At 41.4% G+C, this 15301-nt stretch overlaps 2 protein-coding genes across 10 annotated transcripts in view; one reads left to right on the top strand and one right to left on the bottom strand.

Moving 5' to 3' along the window:
- The window catches only part of ZNF841 (zinc finger protein 841), a 107548-nt gene extending 100313 nt beyond the window's left edge, over positions 1 to 7235 (top strand). For 8 of the 9 annotated variants that reach the window (XM_050771261.1, XM_050771266.1, XM_050771264.1 and 5 more), the window contains one exon: positions 2208 to 7235. In XM_050771261.1, coding sequence (XP_050627218.1) covers positions 2208 to 4711 — 2504 coding nt within the window. In that variant the 3' untranslated portion in view covers positions 4712 to 7235. The remainder of the gene's footprint in view (positions 1 to 2207) is intronic. The other variant, XM_050771265.1, reaches the window with a different exon arrangement.
- The window catches only part of PPP2R1A (protein phosphatase 2 scaffold subunit Aalpha), a 526337-nt gene that overhangs the window by 154823 nt on the left and 356213 nt on the right, over positions 1 to 15301 (bottom strand). The gene's annotated exons all lie outside the window — the stretch shown is intronic.

The following is a 15301-nucleotide window of genomic DNA, read 5'->3' as shown; positions in this document are numbered from 1 at the left end:
TTTTCACAGATCTAGGTGGTGCAAAGTTCAACATGTCAGAGTCAGCCACTTTGGTTCTTGGTGTGGGCTTTTTTCTGGTGTGCCATGGCTGACTGTTTTTGTGTTCTCATGTGGCAGAAAGATTGTCATGCAAAAAAAACAGAAGCTTTTTCACGTCTCTTCTAATTGCATTCCTGAAGTTCTATGCACCATCCTGACGTAATTGCCACCCAAAGACCACACTTCCAAATACTATATCACACTGAGGATGGGACCTTAACATAGGAATTTTGGCAGACATAAGTCTTTATATCAGAACAGTCTACATTGTATCTGTAAATTTTCATTTTGCAGTTTGTTCCAAACAGTGTTGTCTTTTATCTTAGTTCATACATTTTCCAAGTGCAATCTCTGTATCATACATGTTTTGTGGCCAATGAACTGGATAATTAAAGACAATGAACAGGACTGGGTACGGTGGCTCATGCCTGTAATCCCAGCACTTTGGGAGGCAGAGGTGGGCAGATTGTTTGAGCTCAGGAGTTCCAGACCAGCCTGGGCAACATGGCAAAACCTCATTTCTATGAAAACTACAAAAAAATTAACTGGGCATGATGGCGTGCATCTATCTGTGGTCCCAGCTCTCAGGAGGCTGAGGTGGGAGGATCGCTTGAGCCTATGAGCTGGAGGTTGCAGTGAGGTAAGATCATGCCACTGCACTCCAGCCTGGGTGAGAGAATGAGACTCCATCTCAACCAAAAGCAAAAAAAGACAATGAATACATAGGGAGTTGCTCTATTGTTTGTTACATAGTTGTAGGCACGAAATCATAACTGGAATTTCTGATTTCCTTTCCCAAGTTTTATTCTTTTTTTGAGGCAGTCTCTCTCTGTTGCCCAGGCTGAAGTGCAGTGTCGCAATCTTGACTGACTGCATCCTCCCCCTTATGGGTTTATGTGACTCTCGTGCTTCAGCCTCCTGAGTACTTGGGATTACAGGCATGCACCATCACAGTTGGCTAATTTTTTATATTTTTAGTAGAGACGAGGTTTCACCATGTTGGCCTGGCTAGTCTCGAACTCTTGGCCTCAAGTGATCTGCCCGCCTTGGCCTCTCAAAATGCTGGGATTATAGGTCTGAGTCACCATACCTGTTCCCTTTTTTTTTTTTTTTTTTTGAGATGGAGTCTTGGTCTGTCGCCCAGACTGGAGTACAGTGGCGCAATCTCAGCTCACTGCAACCTCTGCCTCCTAGGTTCCAACGATTCTCCTGCCTCAGGCTCCCGAGTAGCTGGGATTATAGGCATGTGCCACTATGCCCAGCTGATTTTTACTTTTAGTATAGACAGGATTTCACCATGTTGGCCAAGCTAGTCTCGAACTCCTGACCTTGTGATCCACCTGCCTCAGCCTCCCAAAATGCTGGGATTACAGGCATGAGCCACTGCGCCTGGCTGACCTGTCCGCAATTTTCAATCTTTATTATGTTATGTATTTACCTTTCTCTCATCCAAGTACTAACCAGTTCTGACACTGCTTAGCTTCTGAGATCAGATAGATCAGATGCATTCACGGTGGTATGGCCATAGACATATTTACCTTTCTTTTATCTTTAAAAGCCAGTGATCTCAACGTATTTTCTAGTTATCATATGCTGCCTCTAGAAGTTCTTGCTTATTATTAATGGAGAATTGTTTAGAATTTCGTACTATAAATTTGTATTTTGTGGTTGTTCATTATTTACCTGCTGGTTTTATCACAGGCTATTAGAATGTTTTATTTATTAATTTATATTATGATTATTAATTAGTTAATATTTACCATTACAGTATATCTTGCTGTGGTTTTAGCATTTATTTGTATGAAATAAATATATGTAACTTTTTTTCTCTTCTATTATGAGGGAGCCATATGTTTACTGCCAGTTGGTGTGTCATTTGGGGTCAGTGGTTGCAAAAGACTTGTTTTGGTGCTCATTTATGTTTGCACAACACAAGTCTTTTGGTCAAAGGATGTTTGAAACTAGGCTTTCCTAAAATTGATTTGAATTACATGTGATCATCTTTACTACAGAATTCTATTCATTTTGCATTTCTACAAATAGAAGATCATGGTAGAAAAGTTTCACAACTTGCTAGCATATTATGTTTAGTGTAGTGTGTTTTCAGTATAAAATAATATTTACCAATAATAGTTATTTTAAAACTCCATGTTCATTATATTTTGCAGGTATCTCTCCTAAACGTGTGATCAAGGAATTACCACCAATACAGAACAATAACACAGGAGAAAAATTCCAAACAGTGATGTTGGAAGGACATGAAAGCTATGACATTGAAAATGTTTACTTCAGAGAAATCCACAAAAATCTACAGAACCTTGACTTTCAATGGAAAGATGGTGAAATAAATTGTAAAGAAGCACCAATGACCCATAAAAACAATCTTACTGGTACAACAGTTCGACATAGTCAAGGGGACGTAGAAAACAAGCATATTGAAAATCAGCTTATATTAAGCTTTCAGTCCGGTCTGGCTGAATTGCAGAAATTTCAAACTGCAGGGAAAATTTATGAATGTAATCAAATTGAGAAGACAGTTAATAATGGTTTTTTAGCTTCACCACTTCAAAGAATTTTTCCTAGTGTCCAAACCAACATTTCTAGGAAATATGGGAATGATTTTTTGCAACTTTCGTTACCTACACAAGATGAGGAAACATACATTGGGGAAAAACCTTACATAGGTAATGAGTGTGGCAAAGCCTTTAGAGTGTCTCCAAGTCTTATTAATCATCAGATGATACATACAACAGAGAAACCTTACAGATGCAATGAGTCTGGCAAAGCCTTTAATCGGGGCTCACTACTAACAATACATCAGATAGTCCATAGAAGAGGGAAACCATATCAATGTGATGTATGTGGCAAGATCTTCAGACAAAATTCAGATCTTATAAATCACCAGAGAAGTCACACTGGAGACAAGCCCTACATATGTAATGAATGTGGCAAGTCCTTTAGTAAAAGTTCTCACCTTGCAGTTCATCAGAGAATTCATACTGGAGAGAAACCTTACAAATGTAATCGATGTGGGAAGTGCTTTAGTCAAAGTTCCTCTCTTGCAACTCATCAGACAGTTCATACTGGAGACAAACCCTACAAATGTAATGAGTGTGGCAAAACCTTTAAACGGAACTCAAGCCTCACTGCACATCAGATAATCCATGCAGGAAAGAAACCATATACATGTGAGGTATGTGGCAAGGTCTTTTATCAAAATTCACAACTTGTAAGGCACCAGATAATTCATACTGGAGAGACACCTTACAAATGTAATGAATGTGGCAAGGTCTTCTTTCAACGTTCACGTCTTGCAGGGCATCGGAGAATTCATACTGGAGAGAAACCTTACAAATGTAATGAATGTGGCAAGGTCTTCAGTCAACATTCACATCTTGCAGTGCATCGGAGAGTTCATACTGGAGAGAAACCTTACAAATGTAATGAATGTGGCAAAGCCTTTAATTGGGGCTCATTACTCACTATACATCAGAGAATTCATACCGGAGAGAAACCTTACAAATGTAATGTGTGTGGCAAGGTCTTTAATTATGGTGGATACCTTTCAGTTCATATGAGATGTCATACTGGAGAGAAACCGCTCCATTGTAATAAGTGTGGCATGGTCTTCACTTACTATTCATGCCTAGCACGTCATCAGAGAATGCATACTGGAGAGAAACCTTACAAATGTAATGTGTGTGGCAAGGTCTTCATTGACAGTGGAAACCTTTCAATACATAGGCGAAGTCATACTGGAGAGAAACCTTTCCAGTGTAACGAATGTGGCAAGGTCTTCAGTTACTACTCATGCCTAGCGCGTCATCGGAAAATTCATACTGGAGAGAAACCTTACAAATGTAATGATTGTGGCAAAGCCTATACTCAGCGTTCAAGCCTCACTAAACATCTGGTAATTCATACTGGAGGGAACCCTTACCACTGTAATGAGTTTGGCGAGGCTTTTATCCAAAGTTCAAAACTTGCAAAATATCACAGAAATCCTACTGGGGAGAAACCACACAAATGTAGTGAATGTGGTAGAACTTTTAGTCATAAAACAAGTCTGGTGTACCATCAGAGAAGACATACTGGAGAGATGCCATACAAATGTATTGAATGTGGGAAAGTCTTTAATTCCACTACAACCCTTGCAAGGCATCGGAGAATTCATACTGGAGAGAAACCTTACAAATGTAATGAATGTGGCAAGGTCTTCCGTTACCGCTCAGGCCTTGCACGTCATTGGAGTATTCATACTGGAGAGAAACCTTACAAATGTAATGAGTGTGGCAAAGCCTTTAGAGTACGTTCAATTCTGCTTAATCATCAGATGATGCATACTGGAGAGAAACCTTATAAATGTAATGAATGTGGTAAAGCTTTTATCGAAAGGTCAAACTTGGTTTACCATCAGAGAAACCATACTGGAGAGAAGCCATACAAATGTATTGAATGTGGCAAGGCATTTGGGCGGCGGTCTTGCCTCACTAAACACCAACGAATTCATTCTGGTGAAAAACCTTATAAATGTAATGAGTGTGGCAAATCTTACATTAGTCGCTCAGGCCTTACTAAACATCAGATAAAACATACTGGAGAGAACCTTACAACTAAACTCAATGTGGAAAGGCCTTTAGACGTTGTCCTAACTTCTGGGATCCCCAAATAATTTATACTTAACTGATACAATTTGTCTATTTGTCCCTTCCCTTTGAAGTCTCATGTGGAATTGTAATCTCCAGCATTGGAGGTGGGGCCTAGTGGGAGGCAACTGGATCATGGGGGTGGATTTCTCAAGAAAGGTTTAGTACCATCCCCTTGTTGCTGTCCTTGTGATAGTGAGTTCTCATGAGGTCTGGCTGTTTAAAAGTGAATGGCAGGGCCAGGCGCCTGTCTCATGCCTGTAATCCCAGCACTTTGGGAGACTGTGGACGGACCACTTGAGGTCAGGCATTCGAGAGCAGCCTGGCCAACATGGTGAAACCCTGTCTCTGCCTAAAATACAAAAAATTAGCTGGGCTTCATGGTGGGTACTTGTAGTACCAGCTACTCGAGAAGATGAGTCAGGAGAATTGCTTGAACCCTGGAGGTGGAGGCTGCAGTGACCCAAGATCGTGCCACTGCACTCCTGCCTGGGCAACAGAGTGAGACTCCGTCACACACACACACGCACGCACGCATGAAAGTGAATAGCACCTCCCTCTTGTTTGTTCCCCTTCTGGCTATGTGACATGCCCACTCCCCCTTCACCTTCCACCATCATTTTAACCTTCCCGAGGCTTCCCCAGAGGGTGAGCAGATGGCAGCACCATGTTTCCTGTAAAGCCTATAAAATTGTGAGCCAATTAAACCTCTTTATACATTAGCCTCAGGTATTTCTTTCTAGCAATGCAATTATGGCCTAATACATTTACACATGAAGTGAAGAATATAGCTAAGTTTCAAGCAAGTGTTCACTAGGCATAAGAATATACATCCTGGAGAGGAATCACAGAAGTGTAATATGTGTGGCAAGAATACTAAAGGTCAAAACTTGTGGATCTATAAATAACTCAAAGTGCAGATATGCTTTACAAATGAAATGAGTGTGGCAAAAACTTTGTACCAGAGTTCAGTCACTACTTGACATGAGAGTTTATATTGGAAATAAATCATATAAATATATGTGCTAGAGGCTTCCCCGAGGTATCTGAACTCGCTAGACATCAGAATATACATCTTGGACAGGAACCACACAAATGCAACTTGTGTGCATTTTTTTTTTACCCGAACATCAAAACGGAAACATCAGAGTATTCATACTGGAGAACAGCCTTACAAATATAACGAATGTGGTAAGCCTTTTTAAAAAAAAATCAAATGGGCCGGGTGTGGTGGCTCACACCTGTAATCCTAGCACTTTGGGAGGCCGAGGTGGGTGGATCACCTGATGTCAGGAGTTCAAGACCAGCCTGGCCAGCATGGTGAAACCCCATCTCTATTAAAAATACAAAAATTAGCTGGGCATGGTGGTGGGCGCCTGTAATTCCAGCTACTTGGGAGGCTGAGACAGGAGAATCACTTGAACCCGGGAGGTGGAGGTTGCTGTGAGCCAAGATTGCACCATTGTACCCCAGCCTGGGTGATAAGAGCAAGACTCCATCTCAAAAAAATAAAAAATCAAATGTTCATGTTTTTGGAGTTTGAGAGAATTTATACAGGAGAAAAGCCAAATGATTGTGCTTAACATGGAAGGACCTCTAATCAGTAGTGTGTCTTCAGGCTTCACCAAATTATTCATGCTGGATAGAAACCTTGCAAATGTAATTAACAAGGTAAAGTTTTAAACCATTTCTCAACAGATTCCACATTAGGTAAACCATACTATGGATAACTAAGTCTGCTTCTCCATCCAGGATTGACCTGGAATGATACCTGCTGTAAAATAACTACAAGACAAAATTTGTCAAAACCCCAGGTAATATGTACATCAAAGGAGCAAAAGCATATGTGCAAATGGCTAATTCAGTATATAAAATAATTGTATTCACTTTGACATTTCTTAAAAAGGCTAGTTAACTATTTGTGACCTTCATCCTAAAGTATGAAGTCTTTCCTACACATCCTTCATTGTGGCCTCTGGGAATAAATCAGATGAGAGGGCTACTTCATTAGGTGTGGTTCCTTCATATCCATGTTTTCTGGAAGATTAAGGTCACTGTACTGTGTGAGTTAAGCAGCATGGAGTACGGTGGAGAATAATGTAAATTTACAACGTAAGTCACTGAGCTTGTGTTCACAGTGTCCTTTGACAAACAGAGTTACTTTGGGATATGGGAAACATACGGTGTACTTTCACTACCCTAAAAATCTGTGCTCCACCTAGATTTGTACATTGTTTTCACTTCTGTCACTTGTTGCTTCACATGTTTTGCAGCTGGTTTTAAGTGCACACACACAAGATTCTCAAATCATCTTTGTAAATTGACATTTTTATCATGTAACCACCCTGTCACTCAGGCTGGAGTGCAATAGTGATAAGGTCAACTTTTGGAACCCATCTGCAAATTTCCTAGGATTCTTAGAGTAGCTTCCTAGCTTTTCCTTAATTGCTGTATATCAGTTATAGAGAAGGGGACCTGCAATAGGACTGGCCGTTCGGCTCCTGCTACTTCCCTGAGGGGTAGCAAGGCTGGAGGGAGAGTGGAATATGGTGTTCCCCTCCGAGTGTTAGGGGGACTTAGTAGCGTCCTAAGGGTTTTAGCCTCAGGAGCACTTGGTAAGGGGGCGATAGGGATGGTCGCTGTTCATCCTTAGAGACAAGTGGCTCTTGTAAAAGGGGGTCATCTGACTGGGCACGGTGGCTCATGCCTGTAATCCCAACGAGGCCGAGGCAGGCGGATCACCTGAGGTCGGGAGTTCAAGACAAGCCTGACCAACATGGAGAAACCTCATCTCTACTAAAAAGGCAAAACTAGCTGGGCATGGTGGTGTGTGCCTGTAATCCCAGCTACTTGGGCGGCTGAGGCAGGAGAATTGCTTGAATCTGGGAGGTGGAGGTTGCAGTGAGCTGAGATCAAGCCATTGCACTCCAGCCTGGGCGACGAGCGAAACTCCATCTCAAAAAAAAGGGGGGGGTCATCTATATCATCTATAATATCTAATTCTACCTTAGAACTTTCCTTTGGTTGGAGGGGGAGGTGGGTTCTGGGAGTTTCACAGATTGTTAGGTTTTGGTATAGGGTCATAAAAGCCTGTGCATATGGGATTTCTGACCATTTGCCCTGCCTCTTGCAAAATAGGTCTAATGGCAGGATGGTGTCATAATTAAGGCTGCCAGTGACTGCCCATTGTTCCAGGCTGGGCAGTTCATAATGGGGACAAACAATGTTGCACAAAAAAAAAATTACACATTTTGTCTTTAGAGTGTCAGGGTCAAATTTATTTCAATGGTTGAGGATATAGCCAAGCATGGAATCAGGTGGAAGAGGTGGAGAGTTGCCCATAGTGGTCTGGAAAAGAGAAGAGGACTTTAAAAAGTGGAAGGCTCATTAGGTGATCCAAATTTTACCTGGGGCATCCCCCTGGAAAAATTCTGGGCCCAGAGTGGGGTCCCTGGGAGCATCCCCCCTTTAGGGCTCCAACTTAGTCTGTCAGACATCTCTGACCTTAGATGGGTGCTGGCACCGCTTTGGAATGGTTCTCTCCACCACTGAGGACCTGACAAGTTTTTCTATCCCACTTAAAGCAACTCTTTAACCCTCTCAACTTGGGCAATAATAAATTCCCTTTCATGAATTCCCTCCACCACCATGCACCACACAGACCACCTACGATATGCCCAGACCCTCTGACTTGTATAACCTTTTTTCCATAGTTAGGTGGGTTTTCTGTCCTTGGCCAGTTGAATGAGGGAAGGGAAGAATTTAGCATAAGTAAAAGAAGCTTAAGTCACCTGAAACCTGTGAGTTCGCCCTGGATGAGCTACTGCTGCCAACTGCATCACACATAGGGATCAGGGACTATTACTGAAAAGGATAGAAAAGAGTCTTTTCCCCTTCTGGGCGGGGCAGCCATCCCTGTTCACTCCTTGGCCTTCAGAGACCACCAGAGAGTGGCCCCAGTCAGTTCCCCCCAATTACCAAGGAGCTACTAGAAAACGGCTGCTGAAAGACTGAAAAAGGAGAAAAGGAAAAGAACTCAGAAAAAGAAAAAAAGGAATAGGACTCAGGTTTCTCACCTGAACCAAGCGGTGGCAGTCAGGCACTTCCACACAGAAACCTTTCAGTTTCACCGGAGAATGGCCCTGGCCAGAAACTTGCAGTTGTCTTCGTGCTCAGGCGCTGTCCACCGAGGGTCCTGAGTTGGAAAGGAAAAGAGAACCTAGACAAAGACTTCCCTGTATGTAAAAGGGGAAAGGAGAAAAAGAAATCCCAAACTTTGGACCTACTTTCTCTCCTGGCTAGCTCACCAAAATATGTTACCAGTAGAGGGTCTTGATTGCAAGTTGTTCAGGTTCTTGGCATTTTGAACAAAGAATTGGAAAAAACACCCAGCAAAGCAAGGAAAGAATGCAGCATCAAAAGAACGAAAACAGGAATTTACTGAAAATGAAAGTACACTCCACAGTTTGGGAACAAGCCCTAGCAGTGGCCGGGATATAGAATCTTCTTGGGTCCAAATGACTACTGCAGCTTTCCCATTGGCCGCTTGGTGGTCTCCTCATATAAATAAAATGGTGGCCTGCAATCAGTCAACCAATCAGAGGCTGAAGTAAAGTTACAAAGGTCTTTACTTTGTAAAAGTAAAAGCAAAAAGCAATCAATCAGAGGTACTTTTAATTTCCCACCTGCCACGCAGACAAGGTAGAGGTTTGCAAAGGGAGTAGTCTCTGGTTCTTTTGTTACTTAGGTGTGGAAAGTTAGGGGTTTCCCTTCAATTTAGTTCAAGGAAGTTAGCACGAAACAGCCTTAGGTTTTCTGCCTCCAGACCCTATTCTCCTGCCTCAGGACCGCAGGCCCACGCCACCACACCTGGTCAATTTTGTATTTTTTGTAGAGATGGGGTTTCGTCATGTTGCCCAGACTGGGAGAAATATATTTTAAGGTATAATTAGCATGTTATGTTTTAAAAATCCCGGTGATATACTTGCACATTAGCAACAGAGCTCTTGCTTCTGCATTATACAATTTCAGTTCATTATCTTGTATCATTCGAATTATTTCATGGAACTTAAAATGTAAGAGACCCTCTACATATTGATAAAGCACATCCTTTTTATCTGTCAGTTCTCTGTACATATTTTTTGCCACACAAATCTAAAAATACCACCTTGATTTATGGATCCTTCAAGTTTTTCATTTAAGTACAAGGGAAGAAATGTAAATCTATAAATTGGGTTAAGTGATTTCTAGGAAAGTGTATAATTGTTTTTAAAAAGTATTTTAAAAAGTAAGTTTTGGGCAGGTGTAGTGGCTCGCACCTATAATCCCAGCACTTTGGGAGACCACGGTGGGAACATTGCTTGAACCCAGGAGTTTGAGACCAGCCTGGGGAACATGGTGAAACCCCATCTCTATTTAAAAATAAATAAATAGACCGGGAGCAGTGGCTTACGCCTGTAATCCTAGCACTTTGGGAGGCCGAGGCGGGTGGATCACTTGAGGTCAGGAGTTTGAAACCAGCTTGGCCAATATGGCAAAACCCCGTCTCTACTAGAAATATACAGATTAGCTGGGGGTGGTGGCAGGTGCCTGTGATCCCAGCTACTCAGGAGGCTGAGGCGGGAGAATCGCTTGAATCCATGAGGTGGAGGTTGCCGTAAGCCAAGATCACGCCACTGCACTCCAGCCTGGGCGACAGGAGTGAAACTACATCTCTAAATAAATAAGTAAATAAATAAAATGGAGCTTTGCTATAGTTGAGAAATTATTATAGAGTACCATGCTTATTATGATAACCTCATGTAGAAATTTTTATAGCTTTTTGAAAAATGACTTTTTTGTTAATTTTTATTGTCTTATAAACATTAATTTTCACAATTCAAGTGTAAAAATATTGTAGACAATTTGTCTAAGCAGTATTTTGGAAGCACTTTCAACAATTATATTGTGTAAAGGGTCCTATTTATGCTGGAAGAAAGGACATGTATAAGGTTTTAGCATGAGGAAATTGAGGCTTTCTCAACCTAGAAGTCAGGAGTTTCAAGAGTAAACATTCAGTGTTGGATTAAAGAATCTGAATCTACTTTTTGATTGATTACTGATATCTTTTAAGCCACACCACTTTTTCTATTTTGCCCATTTGGGCAAGTCGATAATAAAGCCTGAGTGCTCCCTTCTTTGGTATATGCTGGAAGTTCAAGACATGCCTGGGTACCTTTACCCTAGCCCTACTCCTTAACCATAGTCAACAACACATTTTCCTGCTCTCACAAACCACTTTTGAACCAGCTTGGGAAGTCTTCTGCTCTTTCCAGAGTCTCATTATGTAACAAATATGATACTTCACTATGTGACATCATCAGTCCCAGCATCCAAACGTGGGTGGGGTTCCATCCTGTTCTAGTGGAGTGCCCCCAGTGCAAATTAACAAAATATGTTTTGGGTTGAATATATAAAGTTTCTACTTTACCTACCCCGCAAGATATCCCATTGTGTATGTTTATTCAGAGGGAACATTAACCTTTTTTTTTTTTTTTTTTTTTTTTTGAGACTAAGTCTCACTCTGTGGCCCAGGGCTGGAGTGCAGTGGCACGATCTCTGTTCACTGTAACCTCTGCCTATCGGGTTCAAGCAATTCTCGTGCCTCAGCCTCAACCACGTCCGTCTAATTTTGTATTTTTAGTAGAGACGGGAATTTCTCCATGTTGGTCAGTTTGGTCTCGAACTCTTGACCTCAGGTGATCCACCAGCCTCAGTTGGTTGAGATTGCAGGTGTGTACCACCACACCAGCTAAATTTTGTATTTTTAGTAAAGACTGGGTTTTGCCATCTTGGCCAGGATGGATGACCACCAGGTTGGTGATCCACCCGCCTCAGCCTCCCAAAGTGCTGGGATTACAGACATGACCTACAGACATGACCCACAACCCTGGCCCATTAATCTTTTTAAAAAAAATTTATTATTATTTTTTAAGACAGAGTCTAGCACTGTTTCTGTTTTTGTTTTGTTTTGTTTTTTGTTTTTTTCACAGAGTCTTGCTATGTTTCCTAGGCTGGAGTGCAACGATGTCATCTCAACTCACTGCAGCCTCTGCCTCCTGGGCTCAATCGATGCTCCTGGCTCAGCCTCCCAAGTAGCTGGGACTACAGGTGTGCGCCACCATGCCCAGCTGATATTAGTATGTTTTGTGGAGATGGTGGTTTCATCATGTTGCCCAGGCTGGTCTTGGACTTTTGGGCTCAAGCAATCCTCCTGCCTCAACCTTCCAAAGTGCTAGGATTACAGCCATGAGCCACCGTGCCTGTCCTAACATTTAATCTTTTCAAATTCACTATGTATTCTTTTTTGTTGTTTTTTTTTTTTTTCTGTTTACTTCACTATGTATTCTAAGCACAAATAAGAAATTCTTATTTCCTAATTATTTTCATGTATATAATATATATATATTACATTTTTTAATGTTTTTTTTTTTTTTTAAGACTGCGTCTCACTCTGTCGCCCAGGCTGGAGCACAGTGGTGCAATCTCAGCTCGCTGCAAACTCTGTCTCCCAGGTTCAAGTGATTCTTCTGCCTCAGCCTCCCAAATAGCTGGGATTACAGGCATGCGCCACAACACCCAGCTAATTTTTGTATTTTTAGTAGAGACACGGTTTCACCGTGTTGTTCAGGCTGGTCTCAAACTTCTGAACTCATGTGATCCACCTGCCTCGGCCTCCCAAAGTGCTGGGATTACAGGTATGAGTCCCCACACCTGGACCACTTCCTAATATTTGTATATACTTGCCATATTTTTATTTTTACCACACATAAAAGTCAAGGCAAATGCAAGCCACTGATCTTAGTACATACAAAGGCATGTAGAAATATAATCATACAGTGAATATTCATGAATACTGAGGCAGGTTTTAGATGCTCAGAGTCTGAAATTGCACTGCATGGTATTTCCACAAAAATGTCCTGGGGCACACTCAGAGAGAATAGCTCAAGTGCAAATTATAAGCATATATTCCCAAAATTGTATCCTGTTTGAATTCATCTAATATGAAAAAACTTGTTATAGGTGGCATTCAACCTTCAGCACTTCGTGATGTATTACTAATATTTATTATGAAGTGCCCCAGTGAGGCAGAACTTGCTTTGGTTGATGTAAGGCACATGATTTGTTCCAGGTTGCAAAACAAGCAATTACATTTTACTGATTAATACATCCATTATAAATCAATACTAAAATGCAATTTCAGTAGCCAAATATGAATCCTACACATGAACACTCTTCTGCTTCTTTCGAATAAAATGCCCTCTGTAATAACTGCTGTCTTTTTAGTTTCCAAGAATAAGACTAATTTTCATTAATATGATATACAACTATTACTTTTTTTGTGTGTGTGACGGAGTTTCCCTCTTATTGCCCAGGCTGGAGTGCAATGGTGCCATCTGGGCTCGCTGCAACCTCCGTCTCCTGGGTTCAAGCGATTCTCCTGCCTTTGCCTCCCGAGTAGCTGGGATTACAGGCATGTGCCACCATGTCCGTCTAATTTTGTATTTTTAGTAGAGACAGGAATTTCTCCATGTTGGTCAGTTTGGTCTCGAACTCCTGACCTCAGGTGATCCACCAGCCTCAGCCTCCCAAAGTGCTGGTATTACAGGCATACGCCAGTGTGCCTGGCCACAACTATTACTTTTCAAAGTAGAAGGTGACTATCATTCTCCTTACATTTTTTTTTTTTGTCTACCATACATGCATTTTTTGTCTACCATATATGCAGATAGGTAACCTATCATTCTACTCCAATGAAAATCTCATTCTCTTAATGTTCCGGTCTGCTATTCATGTAACATGGTCATCCTGCAGAGTGATCCTTTCCTTTAATCAATAAAGACTCTCTGCCATATCAACAAAAGAGAAGGTGCCCTGACGACATGAGGCATGATAATTTGGAAAATAGTTGTATGTGTGTTATCTGCTACTTCCCATGCTCTCAAGTTTATACCGTATTGTATCTTTTTTTGTTTGTTTTGTTTTTGGTAGAGACAGGGTTTTGTCATGTTGCCCTGGCTGGTCTTGAACTCCTGGGCTCAAGCGATCTTCTCGCTCCAGCCTCCCTAGGACTACAGGCATGCATCACCATGCCCAGCTAATTTTTTTTTTCTTCTTCAGATAGAGTTTTGCTCTTTTTGCCCGGACTGGAGTGCAATGGCATGATCTCACTGCAACCTCTGCCTCCCGAGTTCAAGCAAATCTCCTGCCTCAGTCCCTAAGTAGCTGGGATTACAGGTACTTACTACCACACCTGGCTAATTTTTGTATTTTTAATAAGGACGGGGTTTCACCATGTTGTCCAGGCTGGTCTCGAACTCCTGGCCTCTCAGGTGATCTGCCTGCCTTGGCCTCCCAAAGTGCTGGGATTACAGTCATGAGCCACTTCACCTGGCCCATACTGTATCTTAAAACACTGCAAAGTAGGTACATAGTGCACTGGTAACCACTTCATCCCACTGCACCTTGAGCTGCAATTTCTACTTATTTGCTAACTTTGTCTGTTTGAAAACCCAAAGAATCAATTTTGACCGCTAAATTTTGTATTTCTTCATTAATTACATAGCCAGTGAGTGTTCTTTTTCTTGGGGGGGGGAAAGTATCAATTGTTGGCTTATGTGATATTCAAAAAAATGGTAGAATCTGCCATTTAAATCATTTGATGCTGTTGTTTTTATTTGTGAAAGACTGTTACAAATATATCTCTTTCTTCTAGGGATAGATTTCTGTTCAGGCTTCCTATCATTGCTGGGGTCAATATTGATAAAGTAGATTTTCCTATTTCTTCATCATCACTTCTAAATTAATTTGCATTTAATTGTACAAATGAGTTCAGTGACATCTAATGTGAATTATTGGGATCAAGTACTTTTTCTTTTTTTTTCTTTTTTTTTTTTTTTTTTTTTTTTTTGAGACAGAGCCTTATTCTGTCTCCCAGGCTGCAGTGTAGTGTTGTGATCTAGGCTCACTGCAACCTCCGCCTCCGGAGTTCAAGCGCTTCTCCTGCCTCAGCCTCCTAAGCACCCAGAATTATAAGACGCACGCTACCACATCGGCTAATTTTTGTATTTTCAGTAGAGATGGTGTTTCACCATGTTGGCCAGGCTGACCTTGATTCCTGACTTCACATGATCCACCACCTTGGCTCCCCAAAGTGCTGAGATTACAGGCGTCAGCCACCATGCCTGGCCCAAGGCTACAGTTCGGTTGGGTTTTTGTAGAAGCGGCATTGGGACATAGGTTTACATCTATTCTAACATTTAAGAGATTAGATCACTTTTCCTGTTTTTTTAGTTTATCTTATACTTGCCTTGTTTTTATTCTATATGATTTTTGTGAATGTATTGTTGGCATACATTAGCATTGCCTTAAAGGATTCCATTGTGTGGATATCACTGAGTCATTTTACTATGTGGATGGTCTATAGTTTGGGGTATTATGACTAGTGCTGGTATATAAATTCTTGAATTAATCTTTTGGTGGTGTATATATATAGATATAGATAGAGATAGAAATTTATTTGGGGTATATTTGTAAGAGTGTAATTGTTGAGGCCGGGCGCGGTGGCTCAAGCCTGT

Source organism: Macaca thibetana, chromosome 19 (assembly GCF_024542745.1).
Source record: "Macaca thibetana thibetana isolate TM-01 chromosome 19, ASM2454274v1, whole genome shotgun sequence".
Classification (NCBI taxonomy): Eukaryota; Metazoa; Chordata; class Mammalia; order Primates; family Cercopithecidae; genus Macaca; species Macaca thibetana.
Note: the sequence above shows the minus strand (reverse complement) of the source record. Positions and strands in the feature narration are given on the sequence as shown.